Below are 25427 nucleotides of genomic sequence, written 5' to 3'. Positions count from 1 at the left end.
TTCAACTCATCTTGAACACTGTAATTGTATAACATGTTCACAAGTGGAAGAAGTGTGAATCCCCTGACTTACACAAGACACAGGAAGAAAGGACTTTGAGATTTTTTCTAGGGAGTGAGAAGATGAGCTACTACCATTCATTCTCCTCTTTCCCCTTCCTTGCCTATTGTACAATTCTTCTTCCCCCTTTTGTTCCTTACTCAGGTGTTTCTCAGCGATGAGGCCCAGTCTCATGTATTCCACCTCATCAATTTAGAAAGATCAGCTAGGACCCTGTTGTGTGTGGGAGGAGGAAGGGGTGAAGGTGTTCAGATAGAGACCAGAGGGCAACACTGAACAGCTGACCAAACTATCCTGATTCCCAAAATACATATTGAAATTGTCTTGTCTTTCAGTGGCTTTGGCTCAGAACACTGTCCTTTCTCAGATTAACTGTATCTCTTATATTTTATATGTTAATTCATATTTTATGTGCTTATTGTTTCTAAAGTCTCAGAAAAGAGGTTATGGATTTTTCAGAAATTGGACAGTTTTAATATTTAAATGGTACCTCTTACATATGCAGTAAAATTCCTCTCAAATTGCTTGTATGCTGTCAAGTAGTACCCAAATGTGGCTTTTCCTTGGTCAGTAGTAGCCTTGTCCAAACAGCTTTACTTATATTCCTAACACTATAAAGCAAAACCCTCAGTTAATGCTCCTTTCCTGAGGTATGCCCCACACTCAGATAAGATGATATGTGCACAGTTAGTGATCCAGCACAAAGATATCTTGACAGTGTCCAAAGCATTTCTCTCAGAACAGTGACTCACACAGTTACTGGATGTGGCTTCATACGTCACACATTATTTTAAGTGAGTCTAAAATATGAAAATGTTTTAGTTCCCAATGGAAACACAATTACCTGTACAAAATTTGGATGAATAAGAATGAGTGGTCCAAAACAGGTCCATGATTACAAACAATGTGACAAATCAAAACAGTATGTTTTTCTTCTCATTATCCTCAGGCCATATGAATGGAGACAGAGAAAGTGTGGGAAGTTCTATTACAGCTGTGCTCAACTCCACTGAACATGCTGCTTTGACATAAAAATATATCCACACACCACACCCCAACCCAACCTCCAGCCTCCTATGCAGCATCACTAGCACATGGGTCACCATCTCCTTCCTGGTTGCTATGGCAATGCAGATGATGACTGCCATAAGTGAGTCGAGTGGGAGAAAACACAGGCAAAGTTACTCTTTCTAAGTGATGCTCAGGATTCATCAAGTTGCCAGTTTTGACGTTAGTCCAGTTAATTGACCTACTAATTTCTGCCAGGCCCCCTTCACCTCCTTATTTCTTACACTATAAATCATGGGGTTCAGCATGGGTGTCAACACAGCATAGAAGAGAGAGATCAACTTCTCCTGAAGAACAGAGGGGCTGGAGCGGGGCTGAATATAAGTGAAAATGGCCATGCCATAGCACAGAACAACCACTGTGAGGTGAGAGGCACAGGTGTGGAAGGCTTTCTTTCTTCCCTCTGTGGATCGGATCTTTAGGATGGTGGAGATGATCTGGATGTAGGACAGGAGAACCAGGCAGAAAGGTGTCATCAGCAGAACAATGCTAGAAACCATGATTGCGATCTCATTGGAGGAGGTGTCCACACAAGCCAGTCTGACCACAGCTAGGAGTTCACAGGATATGTGATCAATATACTTGTTTGTGCACATGGGCAGCTGAAAGGTGATTACAGTCTGTATGAGAGAGTTGACAGAACCACTGACCCAGGATGTGATGGCCAACCTAATACAGAGGCCTCCATGCATGATGACCGAGTATCTCAGGGGGTTACACACGGCCACATAGCGGTCATAGGCCATCACTGCCAGTAGAACAAACTCAATCCCACCCAAGCCCAGGGAGAAAAATAACTGGGCTGCACAGCTCACAAATGGGATTGCTTTATGCGCTGCAAGGAAATGCACCAGCATCTGAGGAACGACGCTTGTGGCATAGGAGACATCAACGAGGGAGAGGTTGGTGAGAAAGAAGTACATGGGAGTGTGGAGTCGGCTGTCCAGTCTGATGAGAAGAACGATGAAGAAGTTCCCCAGCACTGTCACCAGGTATGTGATCAAGAAGAAGATGAAGAGGGAGATCTGTGTGTCCCAGTCACTGGACAGGCCAAGTAGAATAAACTCTCTCACCCAAGTCTGGTTACCCGTTCCCATTAAAAAATCTGAAGATTAATAATCTGCAGACAAAGTCAGAAACAATTGAAATGGCTGAATCAAAGAATTATAAAAATAACTTTCTATGAATACAATCGGCCAGCCTTAACCAGATGTTTCAGACCATTTACTGGCCAAGATGACAGGCTTTGTCCCAACATATATTACATTTATTGTGCATCAGAGCCAAGCCAGCACTTTCATAAGAACATGAGGTGGTCTCAGGATAACCCATTTAAAGGCTGGGGATAATGCAATGCAATTTTAGGAGCTCATATCTTTACCATCTTACCCCAGAGAGAGAGAGCTTGGTAGGTGATAGCAGTAGGTAAAATGACAAACAATGAAAAAAACTTTGGTTGGGATGTTACAAAAACTACCTTAATCATCATAAAATGGATAAATCATCATTATCATTATCATTTATCATGATAAAATAGATAAATCTATTTACCCATCATGATAAAATGGATAAATCTATTATAAGAGACAGGAATTCACTCTTTGGGAAGTAGCAGGGCCTTGTGGAAAGTTAATCAGAGAAGCTGGGTTTGAAAACTGATTTTATTTAACAGCTTTGTTACTGTGGTTTAGTGACAAACTTTCATATATGAAACAGGACAATATTATACAACCCACAAACACTTTCAAGCTGAAATGTAGGTAACTTTGGAGAAAGTACTTTATAGACTGGACTGGTAATAATAGCACTATATTAGTCTAAATAATTAGTAGTAACATGACCTCTGCCTTGTAGTAGAAAGAATAGCAAAGGATTTTACCATGTATAAACTCCACAAACTCAGATATAAATGAAATTGGAGGCATTCTATAATAGAACTGAGGACTTTAGGATGACTGGTCACCTTGAGGGACTGGGGATCATTTGTCTTTTTTATAACCCTGATCTATTCAGCCCTCAGTAGGATCAAAAGGAAAAGGGAATTATGTTCTTTTTATTTTTCTTCTCAACTTGATATTCTTAAGAACATATCCTTTGCTTATGGGCTCAAAATAAAGAAAAAGACAGTCAGTATGGGTGTTTGACTTTCTTTCTTTTTTTTTAAATTTCTTTTCAGCATAACGGTATTCATTACTTTTGCACCACACCCAGTGCTCCATGCAATATGTGCCCTCCCGAATACCCACCACCTGGTTCCCCCAACCTCCCACATCCCACCCCTTCAAGACCCTCAGATTGTTTTTCAGAGTCCATAGTCTCTCATGGTTCACCTCCCCTTCCAATTTCCCCCAACTCCCTTCTCCTCTCCATCTCCCCTTGTCCTCCATGCTATTTGTTATGCTCCACAAACAAGTGAAACCATATAATAATTGACTCTCTCTGCTTGACTTATTTCACTCAGCATAATCTCTTCCAGTCCCATTCCTGTTGCTACAAAAGTTGGGTATTTGTCCTTTCTGATAGAGGCATAAAAGAGGAAGGGAAGCAATTGTTTAAGGTACATTCATCATTGACAAAAGCCAAGTACAATATATGTATGAATGTATGTATATGAATGCTGGAATGGAGTTTCTTTTGTGTTTGCTTTCATCCTAGAAAAGCTTCTTAAGTAGAACTGTATGTTACAATATCAATGTTGAACACTAAACAGAAACTGTTAAAATTCTAAAAAAAAATTTTAAAGTAAGGAAAAGGCAGTAAAAGGGCTTGAGGGCAGAAATAGAACTGCTTGCCTGTCCTAGACTCCATAGGGGTCTTCCGAGGGTCTGTGAGCAGAAAGGTAAGACTATCTATGCCTCTACTCTCTTATCTGATAAAGGTTGAATCAAAACAAGCAGTTCCCCCAAATGCCCATCTCTTTCAAGTTTCAGTCACATACATTTTCATAAACTCTGCTTAACTGATATCCCCTTTCAACTGTTCCTCCTCTTTGGCTCTGTCATACACCTTCCACCACCACTCTAAATTGGCTGTTCTTCAGTCACGGTCAGACTAAATGCCTCAAAGATGACATGCAAATTTAATTCCAAAATCTCAAGAAAAAAAAAATCTGTTAGCTGTTACCGAATTTTAACAAATCTGCAACAGAAAGTAGACGTTTCCTTTTCTACTCATCTGGCAAACATCCATGAGGTGCCATTGCTGCTAGATGCTGAGATTTGAAAGTCAGTATTACACTTTCCTATACTTAGGGTCCATGTAGATGAAAAAGACACAGAACAGATTGTCATCTTATCACTACCCCCCTGTTGCATGTACAAGCTGCCTGGAGAACAAGCCAGACCGTGACTCATTCTGGTCTTCCTGCCCACCCTGCGTATCTCTCAACTACAGCCCTTGTCTCATGACAAATGAACAGTACCACATCTCACTGTAGGTGCGAGCTTCAGAGCTTAACAGTCTGTGTCCTGAACCCATTCTTTTCTGTTTCCTGGGACTTGAAGCAAGTCACCCAACCGCAACCTGTCTCACAGTTCTTCAGTGGTACAATGTGGATAATATTGGCCAAATAAAAGGGTAATTGCTGAAAGTAAGGAGTTGAAGATCCAAGCTTCCTATACTAATGACTGAATCAGGGCAGGTATCCATTATTTGGCGATGGTAATTGACCTAAACCTTTGATTTCATACTCTCTATCTCTTTCATTATCTTTTTCATCTATCTCTTTCAATAAGAATCTTATTCTTTCACTTATTTCCTCTTTTTGCCATCCTTGAGTTTCTCTGGTCTCTCATTGACCACTTTCCCTCACTGAAAAAAAAATACACACACACACACAACCTTTCAATATGGGAAGAGGAATCTGCTATTTATCATCCTAATTATTTCCTCTTTCACATCAAGAAATCTCAAATGATTGGTGTCTACCTGCTGGAATTATTTCCTCATAGGATTCATCCTTTGAGTCATAAAAATATAGTTTTCACTTCACTACCTCATGGAAATTATACTCTTAAAGATCACTGATAACTTTCTCATATCAAATATACAGGTTTTCATTTGATTTTCCACTGTTTAACTTTTAACACTGTCAAATATTTCTCCTTCAAACCCATGACTCTATCCTGTGCTTCTGTCCTCACTTACCTCTGATCTGTTTTCCTTATCTGCATTCTTGGGGGGATTTCTCCAAACCCTCCCACTCCACTGTTGTGAAATTCTGGTCAGTTCTGTGCTCACCGACTGTATTCTTCTATGGTTTTTTTCTCTTGAGGGGCTTGTAATTTCTAACAAGAATAATTGTGATCAACTGTGTACAGCTCACCCTCAAGTCTACATTTCTCTCCTGGACTTCCCTGAAGGCCCAGGTGCTTTCCCCAACACCACAATGAATGTCTGTCTCATAAATGTCTCACCAAGGCTTTCTCTAACCTCCCCACACATGGGGTCCCTCCTGACTCCTTCATTTCTGTCAATGCCACAAAAATTCTCCCACTCTCCCAACATTTCATGCTTGACTTTTTCCTCCTCTTCCCCACTCCATGGAATAAATTCTCTTTCTTCATTTGCTTTACTGCATATTCCCCACTTCACCTAGTGTGAATGCACACTTAAACACTTGCCCTCAACACCCCACTTTGTGGAGTGCAGGGCGCCCTCATAAATGTCCCCGACGCTACCTCCACCCACTCCATACTCTTACATGCTCCCTCCAAGTTCATCAGGAGATACAAGTGTTTTTCCATCACTTCCCCACACAAACATATCTATGATGTCTACATGTACATAGAATTAAGGTTTTCCCACACAGAAGAATTTCCACACAATCCCAATCTGGTCCTGTTCTATTTCTAACTTTTATTATCTCTAGCATTTATTATCATACTTTGTGTTTTACAGCAAAGCATTTTATTAAAATAAGCTGTTAATACTCAAGTAACTTCCAGTGATATGTTAGCTGATTATCTTTAACCTCCTGAGGCTGCTATTCATTTCCAAAGACCACTGCCTTACTTCAAAATCATTTATATCCAAGTATACCTTTTGTTCACACTCATAGAGTCCTTTTTGGGACTCATAGTAGGTAAAGAAAATAGATACACCTTTGGAAAGGCAAATGCAGAAAGAAACATGTGCTCATCAGATGCTTTTAGCATGCCCTGCAGTTAATATGATCACCTTATTACTTTAAGAGCGGCTCCATTTAAATTTAGCTGGGTTCCATTCCTGGCCTAGGGTGGAAAATGGACTGAGTGCCAGATGAAGACTTCAGACCTCACCACTCCTATCAGAAAGCCAGGATCTGTAGCTCTCCCTGAGCATGCATATTTCACTGAGGTCAAAAAACAGAGGAGAAATGTAGGAATGTTTGTTCTACTTGTCTGCATAATAAGATAAGAGAAACCTTTTAGTACAGGGTTAAGCTGGCAGGAGATGTTCAGACCAGTGTTGAACAATGACCACACTTAAGAGCCACATCTATTTAGCTCTTCCTCCTGCACAGTGTTTTGTTCTCTCTTCTGAGAATTTGTTCTAACTGTAGCTACTTTATTTTTCCTTGCCAGATTCACAGTATTCCTTTAATAAACAACAAAATACTATTTTACATATATTCTCAAAAATCCCAAACCATTCTCTGTATGTTTTGAGCTCTCATGGTCTACTCACAAATGAATAATCCATGCTGTCTGTTTAGAACATAGTATCAAAGAATGACATATTCCTTCGTTAATCTCCTTGGATGCAAGCACCTTGCAGGAAGGACATCAGGCCTGGGTTTTACAAGGTAGGGTGGATGTAGGATAATTATTAGAGCCATAACAAATAGAGCATACTGTGTGACTTAGTATGAAAGATGCCACAGAAATAGTCAATGAAAAATTTTCTCTGCACAGACCTGTACCCCTGGGGATAAAAATATATGTTTATAAAAATAAAAAATTAAAAAAAAAAAATTTTCTCTGGAAGATACTGATGCTAATGTCTGAAATGTGTTATTTTATGTGGAACATCTCGTTTTGAGGACATATTTAAATATGAAAAATATTAAATGGAAGTTTTACTATACAAAGCAAATAATCTTTTTGTGAACTAGTATGTAAATTACTCCGATGTTGCAGAAAAAGTCCAGGGTGAAGAATAGACAGCAAGATCAGATTTTCCCAGTTAAAATATTACATTTCTAGACCTTAGCTAAAACTAGCTCCTGGTGCCTCCTCCCATTATCCAGTAATTATTAGTTACACAAATATATCAGGACTAAAATGTTCTCTTCATGACAAAGAAATGAAGACATAAAGTAGGTGAACAAATTTCTCACACACCTTTTATATGACACAATACACCTAATTTAAAAGTTAAATTTTAGCCAACCATTAAGATCTTTTTAAAAAATAAATCTATTCATTGATTCCATGGAAACGGTTATTTTTTTCTGTTATAAACTTGATGTAAATTACAACAAGTTAAATGTTATTTTTCTAACCTATTCCACCTCCTTAAATTCAACCACAATTACTTTTCTTATTGTTTCAATCTCCTACCACCTGATGACATTTTCTGTTGAAAGTACATGTCATCTGAACAAGACTGAACAGTGAATAATTCAGACAACAATGCTTGCTGATGTTAAAAGCCAGGACTGCCCTTTATCTCCATGGGGCAGATAAAATTTGGCTTTAGCTTACTCCTGCCTCCCTTTATCTTACTCTTGTTTCTAACCCTTCATTTACAAGCCCAATATTTTCATGCCGTCTCTGTAACTCTCTATACTAAGGTCTACCTTGTACTAAAATGGTCCATGCTCTAATAAAATTGCCCATTAGAAATAGGGTAAATTCTCAGGCAGTAATTTTTGGTAAAATTTGTAAACACATGGCATTTGGAAGTCATGGAAACAATGCATCTCCAACTCACCTGTCATAATTTACTTAAACTCTAACCAGTAAACCTCTCAGATGGGAGCCTCTTCCATATTGAGCTCACTAAGCTCTGCAGAATGCCTGAGAGGAAGGGTTTTGCCTCAAGAAACAATATGACTTTTCAGTGTAGTAAAACACCCATTTAGCTTTTTACCACACCCTCCCCAGATTCTTGCTCTAATAGAACTGATAAGCCCTTGAAAAACTAGGAGCAACTGCTCATCAAGTAAAACAAGAAACCTGACCCACAGACAAAATCTAACAAGCACTAACAGAATTTTCACTACATTGTGCCACATAGACAGGATCATTCCTTGTGGTTCGCTGGAGATGTCTGCAGTTGCTGCTGCTCATGCTTTACATCATTTTTAATTGCATTTAGTTTCCACTGTTACTCTTTGGACAAACACTCCAAAATACTTGATTAAATTTTGTAAGGATGGAACTATTTAGAGTTTCACAATGGGTGAAAGGTTTCATATACTTTCTCTATTCTCAGCATTCATTGCCAAATTCATTCTCTTACTATCATGTGTAAACATTTTAAACTAACAACTTTTTTTCCACTTCTTTTGGCTGGCTGCTTCAAGAAGTTATCTTGTCCCTCTCCGTATTTGTCTTTGAAGAGACAAATATTGATTTGATCAGACTTAGGATGTATGTATACTACAGGATACCCCAGTGCCTCACTTTCCAGGATTATATTTCAGAACCATATATCTTCCCATAATTCATGCTAATTCAAAGAGGGCACGGATGGACAAAACACTGGATCAGCCTCAAAAATCCATTCTAAAACAGTGAGGCTTATGGTAAGCCCACTACCCATATTCCAACTTGCCCCCAATGATTACATCAATAATGTCCTAAAGCTAAGGGAGGGAAAGCTTTTTCTCCTCTGAAAGTCTATGCCCACTTTTTGCAATCCTCCACTGAATCTTAATCGTATTTGTTTCCTATTTGGAATCCTCTACAACTTCACTGCAGCAGACAGAAACAAAGCACAGGAAGGTAAGTCCCACAACCTACAGACATGTTTTGTCTAGTGCTGGTCAAAATAAACCAGACCATATATTTACATACTTGAATTGTCAATAGAAATAGCACTTTATTTTAGAGAAAGATTCATTAGACCTATGGCTAAACACTTGGATGCTGTATACATATAATGCATTCATCATGGGCAGAACTGTTGGCAACAACCTAATGTTTGGAACAGAGAACCCAAGGATCACTTGGGAGGGTGATCTCAAACAGGTTTTATATTTTCAGAAGGTAACCATTTTGCTACTTCCCATTTAGATATGGTGCCTGTCATTTCACATAATCAGCAATTACTGAAGCTCCATTTCTCCAATATATGCAAGACTCAAGTCACCTTGAATGATGTTTTATTATGCTTTCATTTGGTAAATGCACAGCTTCTTTGTGTGTCTTGTCCCTAGTGGGGAGACTATGGCAGTATAATTCCCTCAATCTACCATGTCCCCACAGTGCAATCCCTACAGCCTAATCTAGAGGAACTAACCCCAAAAATGAGAGTCAGGAGACCTCAGTTCTAGTCCCAGTTCACATTCTGAGTGTTACAGGATTTGAACAATCCATATACTCATCTTTTATTTCCATTTTCCAACACTAAAAGGAAAATCAAAATACTTTGTACACAAACTCTTTGGGAAATTTGAGAAAAGAGACTGCATAGTTATTAACAATTTATCTTTTTTGGAAATTTAATAGTCTCCTACTATATGTTCATGAATACAATACCTAACTATCATCTTACAGATCTGGTTTGTCCCTTAGGTCTTCCCCAAAGATGATGCAGAAATCCTCCCTACTATCTTCAGTTTCCAAAAAGTAACCATACTCTTCTGCATCTCCCCCCATTTCACTCTCTCTTTTTCTCTCTGTTAGTACATAAGTTCAACCTTGAGAACCCTTAGAACAATACCTGAGCCCCCGGCTTCAAGAAAGAATCACCTTACGACACTCGCCATATTATTTAGGGTGAGAAGATTGCAGCATTTGTGGGTTGTATCCTGATCCAAAGTCCCTAACAAGTCAGATCAGTCCTATCTCTGCCCCTCAAAACACATCTGTGTACACCCCCCCTCTGTTGGTGCCTCCATTCGAGCTCTCAGACATTGATTAGTGCCTGACAAACAGATGTGTCTACCTCAGTCCCAGTTTATGTTGGCTTCCAAAGAATGTTCCCTCCAACAAAGTCACGCAGCAGAGAGATAAGAGTCCCAGACTTCTCAGGCTCTTGGCTAAGAACTCATCTGGGACTAGTTTAGATTGTGAGGGAAACAGCTGCAAGAAAGTTCACCGGTGCCCCACAACTGTCTCCAACATAAACCTAGTGAGGTGCAGCAGTGTGTGAATTAGCAATGTGAGGCTGACAGTCTCCCTTCGGAAGCTTTATGCATTAGAATGTCCATCACTGTCATCCCTTCTAGTTCTCAAGGGCAGGGTCTCCATGCTGCCCTTCTTCTCCTTGTGAAGTCTGTTGTTCTCCACTCTTTAAAGAAGAAAACAGCAATCCCCTGAAGCTAAGGATCATTCTAAAAAGCCAAAGATGCCAGCTTACTGAGATTTTAGAGTATTCTCCAACAGCTTAAACCTGATGTTTAGTTCTCTTGCCCCTTTTTTACGGAGCAGTGACTAGATCTGCAACCAAACCCAGTTAAAAACAAAGCAAAACAAAAACCAAAAACAAAAAAACCCAAGTATCTCCTTCAGCTCCTGGCTACCCTTGTCTATCCTGAACAAGGGTCATTGTCCCTCACTCCCCTGAGATTGGTAGAGACCCTACTAGACCTACTGAGAGTTTTACAAGGACTGACGAACTGTGAGGAGAGTCTATCTCTCATAGAACTAACCAAGTTCCAAAAATAATATCACTGTATAAAAAGATTTAAGACTCAAGATCTAGGGGTGCCTGGGTGGCTCAGTATGTCAGTAAGTCTCTGCCTTTGGCTCAGGTCATGGTCTCAGGGTCCTGGGATCGAGCCCCACATCTGATTCTCTACTCAGCAGGGAGCCTGCTTCCCCTTCTCTTTCTGCCTGTCTCTCTGCCTGCTTGTGATCGCTCTCTGTCAAATAAAGAAATAAAATCTTTTTTAAAAAAGATTATTAAAGAAAAAGACTCAAGATCTATAAAAATAAAGTTTTATGGTCTCCAGGGGAAAAAAGCGAAAAGTAAAGGAGATACAAAATCATTAATTCAGTCAATTTTCTATACTTCTTCAATTTTTAATATTTATGGAAGGTTGAATGTAATTTTAACAGACTGCAGTCACATTACATCTCTGATACATTCTTCAAGCAATGCTTATGTAAGTGAATTATTTGTCCATCCATCTTCAAGTCCAATACCCAGTCATGCTAGTACCATCATTTACATATCTACACACTTACCCACTGTCTATAACCATCTCCATACTCCGTCACCTGCTTATCTGTTCCTCCACCAACATATGTGTCCCCTCATCATGCACTTGTCACCTCATCTATTTCCCTAATGTCTAGTAATTATCACCCACATCTTTTATTCTCACCAGTGTGAATATCATCCTGTTTGTCCCCTCATTCATTCTGCCCTGTCACTATAATGTCTGATACTATAGCACCCAGTGACGCTGACAAAGTTTCTGGGATGTTCTAAGCAATAGAAAGAGAAAGTGGAGACGTTTCTCATTCCTCACCTGAATTTCTGAACTCCCACAGATTGACAGAGTTGGTTGGATACTTTCTTTGAGGAAAGCAGGAAAAATTCCATGGCTGAAAGTGTTGTAGGGACGGTGTCCGGATGCTCACATCACTGCTGTTCTCCACTCATCTGCAGACAAAAAGGAAAACTCCCAAATGCTAAGCTTGGCAAAGATCCCATAGTTCTCTCAGTTGCTTCTGCTCCTGCTCCAGACCTAGGGCACCTTTCTTTTCATTCTACTTCCTTCACTCAGCAAGTTATATCACTCTTACTCAAAACATCTGTGCCATAGAAATTTCCTTTCCCTTGTTAATGCTGCTGACTGCTGTTGTTTTAGTATTTGTACCAGAGGACCCAATAATTCATTGCATTTCAAAGTGTGATAGCCTTCTCTCTGCCCAAACTCACTGAATCAGACCCTACACAGGAAAGTCAGCAAACTGTGTCCTAATGAGCCTTTCAGGTATTTCTGATAGAATGAATTTGAGAATTCTTGGGGCAATTCATTCTGTAAACCACGGCTACATTAATCTTACATTAGAACACTTTATTCTACCATTATTCACTTCACAAATGTTTTATCTACAGTCTCCGATGACTTGAAATCCACATTTCCACTAACTGAGACAGAAGAGGTTCAAAGTCAACCACAATCTCAGTTTTCACTGCTTCTCTTCCCTGTGAACCGCCACCTATTTTCCAATTCCTGCTGTTCCCCAAACAAGAACTGCTCTCTTCTGCCCAGGAAGGTCATCTCATCAGTGACTGCCTGGGAAGCGACATCGTTCTTTTGAGGAGTTTTTGTGACAAATGCAATAACATATATAATCAATGTGAAGTCTTGGTTTGTAAGGCAAACATGAATATAATGACTTATTGTCTGTGAACTCTACACATATAATTTGGGTAAGCTCCTGTCAGAAAAACAGTTTATTTTCCTTAAATTCCTTGGCTTAAAAATCATTGTTTCCCATTTTATATTATTACTTACCTGTAAATTATCACATCTCTAACTTATATTTTTTCTTTTAAAATATACCTTTAAAAGTAAGTGAAAATGTACTGCCTGGTATGGGATGTTTCTAGGGGCAAAGCGGAGAGGGGGACAGGGAATATATGGGAACACTCGGTACTTCCTGCTCAACTGTGCTATGAATCTAAAACTGTTCTAAAGAACACAATCTCCTTTAAAGGAAAAGATATAAAGTATTTGAGCATATTCCAGCTTCTATTTAGGCTGTAAAAACCTGGAAAGAACAATGCTTCCCTCCTAAAACAAGAAAGGTTAAACCACAGAATCATAGCTATTCTCAGAATCATCAGAGAGCTGAGATTACAGGCAACCCAAAAGCATGAAATCTCAGGGAAGAGCGGCACACCCATGGAGAGAGAGGGTGGGTGCTCTTACTCACCCGGCCAGAGCCTGGTGGTAAACAAGACCAGCAAACAAGCCCATGAGAATGGCCTTAACAAATGGCTAAAGTTTGAGGGTGGGTTACTAGAAGCATAGAATGGCTGAGAGCCACAGCAAAAAGAGGAGCGCCCACCAGTCCTCAAGATTTTCTCCACACACTTGGGACAACACCGCAAGGATGTTCAGGGAAAAGTGGAGAGCAGAGAAAGTCTCCTTCATGGTGCAGGTTTGTTGAAGGCACCACAGCTATGCAGCAGGAGAAGGCATGCTCTGGGCACAGGCTCTCCCTGCATCCTGAACAAAAGCCTGAGCCACTGGGGAAAGGGCAGCAAACTGCTTCCCTCAGAGACAGGTGGAGACTCATTACCAAGGGAGGAGAACAGAAAACAAAACAAAACACTCTTTCTCGAGGGTCCTTGGGACAGGAAACCACAGTGAGGTGGAAATAACACTAAGGAGACCCCAACTCTGAGACACAGGGGCAAAGGATGTGCCCGAGACTGAGAAAGAGCCAGGACAAAGGCACAAAGCCCCACCATCCACCCCAGGCCAGCAGGATTGAGGAACAACTCACAGCTGTGGACCAGGGGGCAGGAGCAGTCTGTGCACAGATGCTCTCTCTACCTGCAGCATCACAGCAGAACCTACAACTTAGGGTGGTTCAGCGACACTGGGAAAAGCCCTCCAAGCCCTGGACACCCCACACTAAGCACAAGTCCTGATACAGAAACTTAATTTGTTGGTAGAGGGGGATGATCACAGCAAAACAAAACTCAAGCCCCACTCAACCCCTGGGTGCACTGACTCCCACACTCTCCTCACCAAGCAAGACCACAGCATGGACAGAAGAGATGTGCCCATTTCAAGGCATAATGCTACGTATCTTAGTTTATTATTCTATGCTCAAAATACTCAGTTGCCCGTCCAAACAAAGGTCAGAGGAAAAGGCAAAAAAAAAAAGCCAGTGTCGTTGAACAAAGGAATTAACAGAACCAGAATCAGATGTACTTGGTTATAGGAACAATCACACAGGGGTTTTAAATAACTTTCGCAAATAAGTTTAAGGATCTAGGAGAAGAGATGGACAGGGTCATAAGTGCATGAGAATTTCCATAAAGATTGAACGCTGCACAGAGAAATTAAGTAAACAGACTGGATATGAAGAACACAGAAACAGAAATGAAGTTTGCTTATGAGTTGACTTGGTTGAGCTGAGAAAAAAATCAGTGAGCATGGAAGCAGAGGAGCAGGACCAGAGAGGTCACCTGGGCTGCTGACCTTGTGGCCAACAGAAGGCAAAGGGATCCTGGGAAGAAAAGTGAGAAAGAGTCCAAATATGTCCACCAGATGCAGAAATGAGTGTGCAGCATCTTCACACTTTTCTTCTTTGTGTGTCATGAGTACATTTGTATTTTTGACTGATTTTCTGCTTCTTTCACTTCTTTTCCTACTATTGTATATAAAGGGCTGTGTCCATGGTGGTCAGTTTTACAGTTTATTCCACAATTTACAGAACATTCAGACAAAATGTGACATTTTAAAGGCGTAGGTCTGTATAAGAATTGCAATTTGAGAGATGAAGTGTTCCTCTGTAATCTCTTTTTTTTAAACTGAAGTATAATTGACATACAATATCAATTAGTTCCAGGTGTAGAGCATAGTGATTCAAAAATTTTATATACTATGAAATGATCCCCACAATAAATGCTGTTACCATCTGTCACCATACAAATTTATTACAATACTACGGATACTATTCACCCGCTATATATTACATCTTTATGACTTATTTTAGAGCTGGAAATTTGTATCTGTTAATCTCCTTCACCTATTTGACCTACCCACCACCTCTCCCCACTCTGGTAACCAACAGTTTGCTCCCTGTGTGGGTCTGTTGCTGTTTTGTTTTGTTTGTTAATTTGTTATGTTTTTTAGAATCCAAACAGAAGTGAAATCATGTGGTATTTGTCTTTCTTTGATTTATTTCACTTAGCATAATGCTCTCTAGTTCTGTCCTTGTCACAAATGGCAAGATTTCATTCTTTTTTTTTTTTTGTAATGGCTGAGTAATGCATATATGTACCATGTCTCCTTAATCCAGTCATCTGTCCATGAACATGTAGGTAGCATCCATATCTTGGCTATTGTAAAGAGTGTTGCAATGAATATAGGGGTATATATGTATCTCTTCAAATTGGTATTTTTGTTTTCTTAGGATAAATACCCAGAAGTGGAATTGCTGGGTCATATGCTATTTCTATTTTTAACTTTTTGAAGAATCTCCATACTGTTTTAGAGTGGCTGCACTAACTTAACATGCCTACCAATAGTGCATAATGGTTCCTTTTTTTCAACATCCTCATCAACATCTGTTGCTTCTTTTTTTTTTTTATTTCAGCCAATCTGACCAGTGTGAGGTGATATCTCATTGTGGTTTTGATCTGCATATCCCTAATAATGAGTGATGTGGAGCATCTTTTCATGTGCCTATTTGACATCTTTTTGTCCTCTTTGAAAAAATGCATATTCAAGCTCTCTGCCCAATTTTTATATGGGTTGTTTGTGGGATTTTTAATATTGATTTGTATAAGTTCTTTATATATTTTTTAGTATATGTGCTGCTGAAGCAAGCACAGTTCTTTATATATTTTTAACATTAAGCCCTTATCAGATATATGATTGTAAATATTTCCTCCTATTAAATGGACTGCCTTTTGCTGATGGTTTTTTGACTATTTTTAAAATTTTTGCCTTCATTGTGCTTGCCTAAGCAAACTAGTCCACAAAATATTGCCAAGACCAATTCAAAAGACCATAATGCCTTTTTAAAAAATTTTGTAGTTGTAGTTGTAGTTTCATGTTTTCAGGTATTACCTTCAGATCTTCAAATCTTTCCATTTTGAATTTAATTGCATATGGTATGAGACAGTGATCCAGTTTCACTCTTTTGCATGTGGCTGTCCAGGTTTTCCAACGTCAATTATGGAAGAGGCTGTCTATTCTTCAGTGTGCATTCTTGCCTCCTTTTTCATTTAACTGGCCACATATTTAGGGGTTTATGTCCAGGCTCTCTATTCCATTCCATTGATCTATGTACTTGTTTTCATGCTAGGCCATATCTTATTGATTACTATAGCTTTGTGGTATACTTTGAAATCAATTATACCTTCAACTTTGTTCTTCTTTCTCAAGATGGCTTTGGCTATTCAGGGTTTTTTGTAGTTCCATATAAATTTTAGGAATCTTTGTCCTAGTTCTCTGAAAAATGCTGTTAGTATTTTAATGGGGATTGCACTAAAGCTGTATGTTGCTTTGGGTAGTAAGGACATTTAACAGTATTAAATCTTCCAGTCTATAAGCATGGTACATCTTTCCAATTATTTATGGAAAGAAATCTTCAATTTCTTTCATCAGTGTTTTTTTTTTTGTTTGTTTTCAGAGTACAAGTCTTTCATCTCCTTGGTTAAATTTATTTGAAGCAATTTTATTCTTTTTGATGCAATTGTAAGAACTGTTTCTTAATTTCTAATAGCTCATTATTATTATATAGAAATGCAACTGATTTCCACATGTTAATTTTGTATCCGGTGACTTTAGTGATTCATTTATTAGTTCTAATGGTTTTTGATGGCATCTTTAGGATTTTCTACATATAGTATCATGTCATATGCAAATAGTGATAATTTTACCTCTTCCTTTCCAATTTGGATGTCCTTTTTCCCCCTACCTAATTGCCATGCCTAAGACTTCTAATACTATGTTGAATAAACATGACAAGACTGAGCATCCTTGTCTTATTTCTGATCTAGAAGAAAAGCTTTTAGCTTTTCACCATTGAGTATGATGTTAGCTATGGCTTAGTTATACATGGCCTTTATTATGCTGAGTTATGTTCCTTCTACACCTTCTATATCCTTCTTATTATACTTTGTTGAGAGTTTTTATCATCAATGAATGTTGAATTTTGTCAAATGCTTTTTTGCCTCTATTGCAATAATCATATGATTTTTATTCCTGATTTTGCTAATGTGATAAATCCCATTGATTGACTTGGAGGTATTGAACCATCCCTGCATACCTGGAGAAAACACCATTTGATTGTGGTATATTAACCTTTTGATGTATTATTGAAACACCTAAGGTGTTTCTGTTGGTTCAGTGTCTGACTCTTGACATTTGTCTGATGCAATGTTTGACTCAGGTCAAGATCTCAGGGTCGTGACATCAAGCCCCAAATCACGCTCCACACTCGGCATGGAGCCTGCTTAAGATTCTCTCTCTCCCCATCCCTGTGCACCCCACCCACCCTCTCTCTCGCTCTCAAAAATATTTTTTGTTGAATTCAGCTTGTTAACATTTTGTTGAACATTTTCCCAACCTATGTTCATCAGGGATACTGGCTTATTGTGTGTGTGTGTGTGGGGGGGTGTTGTCTTTGTATGCTTTTTGGCATTAGGCTAATGTTGGCCTCACAAAATGAGTTTGAAAGTGTTCCTTCCACTTCATTTTTCTGGGAATCATTTGAATAGAATAGGAATTAATTCTTCTTTTTAAATGTTTGGTAGAACTCACCTGTGAAGCTGTCTGGTTCTGGACTTTGGGGATTTTTCAGATAACATGCATCTTAATTACTTGTAATAGGTCTATTCAGATTGTTTGTTTCTTTTTGATTTGGTCTTAGAAGGTTGTTTTCCTAGGAATTGTCCATTTCTCCTAAGTTTTCCAATTTGTTGGCATATAATTGTTCATAGTAGTCTTTCTGATCCTTTGTTATTTCAATGGTGTCAGTTGTAACTTGTCTTTCATTTTTATTTGAGTCCTCTTTTTTTTGATGAGTCTGACTAGAGATTTGTCACTTTTGTTATCTTTTCAAAGAATCAGATTTTAGTTTCATTGATATTTTCAATTGACTTTTTGTCTCTATTTTATTTTTCCTCTTCTGATGTACATTATTTCCTTCCTTATACTAACTTTGGGTTTTTTTGTTATTCTTTTCATAGTTTCTTTAGGTATAAATTTAGATTATTTGGGGGTTTTCTTATTTCTTAGGGTAGGTATGTATTGCTACAAACTTCCTCTTAGAACTGCTTTTTTTTTTTTAATTTTCAGCATAACAGTATTCATTATTTTTGCACCACACCCAGTGCTCCATCAATCGTGCCCTCTCTAATACCCACCACCTGGTTCCCCCAACCTCCCACCCCCTGCTGCTTCAAACCCCTCAGATTGTTTTTCAGAGTCCATAGTCTCTCATGGTTCACCTCCCCTTCCAATTTCCCCCAACTCCCTTCTCCTCTCTAACTCCCCTTGTCCTCCATGCTATTTGTTATGCTCCACAAATAAGTGAAACCAGCATTCCATTAATTTGGGAAGTTGTGTTTCCATTTTCATTTGTCCCAAGATATTTTTTGTTTTTCTGTCTGGTTTCTTCCCTCACCCATTGGTTGTTTACTAGCATTCTGTTTAGTGTCTACCACAAAACAGTGGTAGTTCATATTAATGTTTCTCCAATTTTCTCATGACTGATTTCTGGTTTTACAACATTGTAGTTAGAAAAGATATTTGATATGATCTGAATCTTTTTAAATTTACTGAGACTTGTTTCATGACCTAATATGTGATCTATACTGGAGAATGTTCCATGTGTACTTAAGAAGAATGTAGATTCTGCTGCTTTGGGGGAGAGTGTCCTGTAGGTATGTATTAAGTTCATCTGGTCTAATATGTTGTTTAAAGCCAATGCATCCTTATTGATTTTCTGTCTGGATGATCTATCCATTGATGGAAATGGGTATTAAAGTCTCCTACTATTATTGTATAAATGTCGATTTCTCCCTTTATATCTATTAATATTTGCTTGACATATTTAAGTGCTCTTATGTTGGGAGCATAAATATTTACAAATGTTACATTTTCTTCTTGGATTGACAACTTTATTATTATTTAATGTCCTCCTTGTCTTTTGTTACAATCTTCGTTTTAAAATCTATTTTAAAATTTATTGCATAGAGCACTGGGTGTTATACACAAACAATGAATCATGGAACCCTCCATCAAAAACTAATGATGTACTGTATGATGACTAACATAACATAACAAAATAAATAAAATAAAATAAAATCTATTACTACTTCAGCTTTCTTTTCATTTCCATTTGCATGGACTCTCTTTTCTAGCCCTTCACCTTCATTCTGCATGTCTCTTTATTTTCCTTTTACAGATTTTATTTATTTGACAGAGAGAGAAAGTGCCTAAGCTGGGGGAACAGCAGGTGAGGGAGAGGAAGAAGCAGGCTTCCAGCTAAGCAGGGAGCCCAAGGCAGGGCTCAATTGTGAGCCAAAGGCCCATGCATAAATGGCATAGCCACGCCTATGCCACTGCATGTGTCTTAGATCTAAAGTGAGTCCCTTGTAGGCAGCATATAGATGGGTCTTGATTTTTTAATCCATTCAACTACCTTATGTCCTTTGACTGGAACATTTAGGCCACTTACATATAAAATAATTATTGACATATGTATACATCACCATTTTCTCAATTATTTTCCAGTTTATATAGGGCTTCTCTGCTCCTTTTTATTCTTTCAGTCTCTTTCCTTGTGATTTGATGATTTTCTTCAGTTATATGTTTGGATTCCTTTCTCTTTTATTTTTTCTGGATCTATTATAGGTTTTTGGTTTGTTGCTACCATGAGCTATGTGTAAAGATATAATATATAGACATATATTTTTCAGTCTATTTTTCAGCTGATAGTCAATTAAGTTTGAACACATTGTAAACCAACTTTGAAAGCTGTTAAATCATGTAATTTGACTTGATTTTTCTCTTTCCCCATTGCCACTACTTTAGTTCAGATTCCTTTAATGTCTCAGTAGTATCACTGCAACAGTCAGTCAGCTGGTTTTCTGGCCTCTAATCTCTTCTTCCTCTGAATCATTTTCAATAATGGTAATTCTAAGATTTAAGATTTCTTTTTTCTCTTTTTAAACTTTTTTCTTTGTGTTTTTCTTTTTAATTTTATTATGTTGTGTTAGCCACCACACAGTACAAAGATGTAAGTTTCTATCACACAATACCCTTGCTTAAAAATCTTTACTACCTCCACAATGCTGGTAGTAAAGGTAAAAGATAGTTTGGCATTTGGTGCCTTCAGTAATGTGACCCTTCCTTACCTGCCTGCTTCATCTTCACAAATTTTTCAATTTTCTTTGCCCTGTAAACCAGCTTCAGGACTTTTTTTTTTTTTTTAATTCTTGTGCACTCTTCCAGCTTTGCACTTTTCACCATTGTTACTTTACTTGAGTTGTTGTCATCTCAATAACTCATTCTCACTTTCCTTATCTCCACTAGGACCTTTTCTCATTCTTTCATACAGGAAGACTTCTGCAATTACCCCAAAGTCTCATTACCTGAGAAACTTATCACACTGCACTTTAATTGCTTCATCATCTATCATACCTGCTACGTAGTTACATTACATTATGGTCAGAAATGATTCATATTCACTATTATGTCTCAAAAACCATTCAATGTTACAAACACATACTAGATTCTCCATTAATATTTCTTGAATTAATACCAAGAGAAATTTAGTTCACTAGCATTGACATCCTTTGACAATGCACCAATATCACACATTTTAAAACTGGATTATTTTAGATTAAATTAAAATATCAAATGGACTCTTGATTAAATGAAACTTCAAACTTTCATCACTGAGATTGTGTGATAATGTGTTCAGAAAGGAGAAAACTACAAATCTGAAACACCAGAAGGAAGAACTTTGAGAATTTTTTCAAGTGAGTGAGAAGAGGTGCTACTATCCATTTTTTCTCCTCTTTCCCCTTCCTTAACCCTTGTACAATATTTCTTCTCCCTTTTGTTCCTTACTTAGATATTTTCTCATAAATGAGGTCCAGTTTCACATATTCCACCTCACTAATTTACAAAGGTCAGCTAGGGTCCTGTTGTGTGTGGGAGGAGGAAGGGGTGAAGGTGTTCAGATAGAGACTAAAGGGAAACACTGCACAGCTGACCAAACTATCCTGATTTCCAAAATACATATTGAAATTGTATTATCTTTCAGTGGCTTTGGCTTGGAACCCTGTCCTTTCTCAGATTAACTGTACCTCTTATATTTTATATGTTAATTCATATTTTATGTGCTTATTGTTCCTAAAGTCTCAGAAAAAAGGTTATAGATTTTTCAGAAATTGGACAGTTTTAATATTTAAATGGTACCTCTTACATATGCAATAAAATTCCTCTCAAATTGCTTGTATACTGTCAAGTAGTGCCCCAAATGTTACTTTTCCTTGCCAGTAGCTGTCTTGTACAAACAGCTTTACTTATAATCTTATCACTATAAAACAAGACCTTCAGTTGATGCTCTTCTCCTGAGGTACCTCCAGAACTCAGACAAGATGCTATATTCACAAGTAGTGGTCCAGCACAAAAATATCTTAACAGCCTCTATGGCATCTCTTTCCTCAAAACAAGGACTCACACAATTACTGGATGTGGATACATATGCTGTGCAGTATTTTGAGTTTAAAATGTGAAAATGCTTTTCCCCACAGTAGAAACACGGTAACTTCATACAAAATTTGGATGAGTAAGAACCAGCGGTCCAAGATAGTAAGATCCATGAATAGGTCCACATTTACAAACAATGTAACAAATCAAAACAGCAAAATGTACTCTCGGGCCATAGGAATGGAGATTGAGTAAAGGTGGGAAATTCTATTACAGCTGTGCTCAACTTCACCGAACATGCTGCTGCGACATAGAAATACACCCACACCTCACACCCCAACCCAACCTCCAGCCTCCTCTACCCAGCATCACCAGGACATGTACCATCATCTCCTTCCTGGTTGCCAAGGCAATGCAGATGATGACTGCCATATCTGAGTCAAATGGAAGAAAACACAGACAAAGCTCCTTCCTCTAAGTGATGCTCAGGATTCATCAAGTTGCTAGTTTTGATGTTAACACAGATAATTGCCCCAGTAGCTTCTGCCAAGCCCCCTTCACCTCCTTATTCCTTACACTATAAATCATGGGGTTCAGCACAGGCATCAAAATGGCATAAAAGACAGATATCAACTTCTCCTGAAGGACAGAGGGGCTGGAGTGAGGCTGGATGTAAGTGAAAATGGTCATGCCATAGCACAGGACAACCACTGTGAGGTGAGAGGCACAGGTGTGGAAGGCTTTCTTTCTTCCCTCTGTGGACTGGATCTTTAAGATGGTGGAGATGATCTGGATGTAGGATAGGAGAACCAGGCAGAAAGGTGTCATCAGCAGAACAATGCTAGAAACCATGATTGCGATCTCATTGGAGGAGATGTCTACACAGGCCAGCCTGATCACAGCTAAAATTTCACATGATATGTGATCAATATACTTGTTTGTGCACATGGGCAGCTGAAAGGTGATTACAGTCTGTATGAGAGAGTTGACAGAACCACTGACCCAGGATGTGATGGCCAACCTAATACAGAGGCCTCCATGCATGATGACCGAGTATCTCAGGGGGTTACACACGGCCACATAGCGGTCATAGGCCATCACTGCCAGTAGAACAAACTCAATCCCACCCAAGCCCAGGGAGAAAAATAACTGGGCTGCACAGCTCACAAATGGGATTGTTTTATGTGCTGCAAGGAAATGCGCCAGCATCTGAGGAACGATGCTTGTGGCATAGGAGACATCAATGAGGGAGAGGTTGGTGAGAAAGAAGTACATGGGAGTGTGGAGTCGGCTGTCCAGTCTGATGAGAAGAATGATGAGGAAGTTCCCCAGCACTGTCACCATGTACATGATCAAGAAAAAGATGAAGAGGGAGATCTGTGTGTCCCAGTCACTGGACAGGCCAAGTAGGATAAACTCTCTTACCCAAGTCTTGTTATCTGTGTCCATTAAAACAATAGGATTATTAATCTGCAGAAGGAGACAGAAAGAGCAGAAACTATTGAATTAAAGAACCGTAAGAATAACTTCTTAAAAGGATGCATATTGTGTAAGACCTGTCAGTCTTAGCCAGATGCTTCTGATCATGTATGCACCATGATGACAGGCTTGATCCTAAGATGCATTATATCTACTCTACATAAGAGAAAAAGCCATTCTTTTAAAATGAGAAGATAGTCTTAGGGATTTCATGGAGACCTGGAGATAATGCAGTGTGATTTTCAGAGCTCTGTATCTTTTTAACTTACCATAATTTCCAGGTCAAGAGAGGATTATGGGTGACAATAGGGGATCAAGTTATAAATAATGAACACAAACATGATTCAAAGTAAAGAACAACCTTAGATAAATCTACTACAACAAACATGATAAAAAGAATAAATGACTTATAAAAAATGAGAGAAATTTTTCAGATGTGGAAGATGTATAGTATAAATATGGCTAGTGTCTCATGGACAGATCTGGAAACAAGAGACTGGATATGAATCCTCTTTTATGACATACCTGATATGTTATTAGGTTAGAGACTTAAGTTTTTATATATGAAATGTGATGTTGCATAACTCAGAGGTAGATTTAAGATCAAATGTAGATAGTTTATTAGGAAGTTGTTTATAAACTGTTACTGGTAATGGGACTTCAGCAGTATTCAGCATTAGGTATCATGACATGAGTTTCTCCATGGAAGAGACAGAGAAAGAAATGCACTTTCTTCACATCCCCTCCACCCTATGTTTAACACTAGAATAATCACACAAAATGCAAATTAAATGAGACAACTTCTGTGCACATACAGATTTGAGATATCTAACTGCCTACACAATTAAGAAAATCACAGACAAGGGAGTGCCCAAATACTCAGTAAGGAGGACATGCTCTGTCTTTTCTTTTATGAATTTCAGCATTTATTATTACAGGTGTGTTTTAGACCAAAGTGTTTTACCAAAGTATCCTGCTAATACTTCAATGTCTTGCATATATATGTCAACTAGTTATTATTTCTTAAAGATTTTTATTTTATTTATTTGACAGAGATCACGAGTAGGCAGAGAGGCAGGCAGAGAGAGAGAGAGGAGGAAGCAGGATCCCTGCTGAGCAGAGAGCCTGATGTGAGGCTCGATCCCAGGACCCTGGGATCATGACCTGAGCCGAAGGCAGAGGCTTTAACCCACTGAGCCACCCAGGTTCCCCAGTCAACTAACTATTTTTAACCCACCAAAAGTATATTTATTTCTAAAGACAATTGCCTTGATTTAGCTGAAAGCTGATCCAAAGTAATGGAAAATAGTGTTCACTGCAGGTGTTAAACCCATCTGACTGACCCATAGTTCCTCCTTCATTTGGCTTTTCAAATATAGATACAATTTCTATTTTCTTAATCTCCTAGAAATCCAGGAAACTCTATAACTGTAGAAGACAGGTATATTTGATTATCAATTATTTTGAATTTAATTATTTTAAAATAAATTTGATTTTATTAGGAAAAATCAGGCCTCAGGCATGAATGCAGACATCAACTCTTCATTGTTAAAACAGAACCTTTGGCCCCAGTTCAAGTACCTCCATGTGCCTTCTCTCATTATCCAGTTATTAATACAAACAGCAAATAGAACCAAAATGCTTTCTCTCTAAGACAGAGATATGCAAACAAAAAACAAGGGTTCAGATTCCTAATAAAACACATTTTATCTAGCTTAATACATCTAATTAGAAAGCTCAACTTTAATCATTTATGGTTTTTTATTTAAATAAAGAAAATCCATCCATTTCCCTGAAACCAACATGACCTTGGATGTTGGGGAGCTTGTTTAGCTCCAGTCTTGTCTGGGACAAGTGAAAGTTCCAAATATAGAAGCAGAACACATGAAGGCAGGTACCACAACCTACAGATAGCTCTCTCACACTGCTCAAAATAACTCGGAGCCATACCTTCAACAAGTTGACCTGTCCATGGAAATGGCACTTTCATTTAGGGAGAGATTTCTCTGACTCTTGACTGAAGTGTTGGTGATGTAGACACTGAGAGCATCCATCCAGAGCAGGAATGCTTGCATCATACTAATGTATGAAAACAGAGAACCTATGGGTGGCTTGGGTGGCTGGTATCTTAAACATGGGTTTGGCATCCTGAAAGAAATTACTTTATTCTTTTTGTTGTCTTGTTAACTTCTATCTGGATTTGGTTACCAGACTTTTCACTTAATCAGAGACTAATTACCAAGACCAAATTTCTCAAACATGTATGAACCTGACATTCACTTTTGGTGACATATTGTAT

At 38.5% G+C, this 25427-nt stretch overlaps 2 protein-coding genes across 2 annotated transcripts; both read right to left on the bottom strand.

Annotated features, from left to right (window-relative positions):
• Positions 1-1271: 1271 nt before the first annotated feature.
• LOC101680853 (olfactory receptor-like protein OLF3) lies at positions 1272-2225 on the bottom strand. Its single transcript, XM_004772077.2, has one exon. The coding sequence runs from the start codon at positions 2223-2225 to the stop codon at positions 1272-1274; it is 954 nt and encodes a 317-aa protein (XP_004772134.1).
• A 19919-nt stretch (positions 2226-22144) lies between these two features.
• On the bottom strand, positions 22145-23098 carry LOC101680549 (olfactory receptor-like protein OLF3). The gene has a single exon (XM_004772076.1). The coding sequence runs from the start codon at positions 23096-23098 to the stop codon at positions 22145-22147; it is 954 nt and encodes a 317-aa protein (XP_004772133.1).
• Between the last annotated feature and the right edge of the window lie 2329 nt (positions 23099-25427).

The sequence above is a fragment of the Mustela putorius genome, unplaced genomic scaffold (assembly GCF_011764305.1).
Source record: "Mustela putorius furo isolate JIRA1106 unplaced genomic scaffold, ASM1176430v1.1 tig00003845_pilon_pilon_pilon, whole genome shotgun sequence".
Taxonomy (NCBI): Eukaryota; Metazoa; Chordata; class Mammalia; order Carnivora; family Mustelidae; genus Mustela; species Mustela putorius.
Note: the sequence above shows the minus strand (reverse complement) of the source record. Positions and strands in the feature narration are given on the sequence as shown.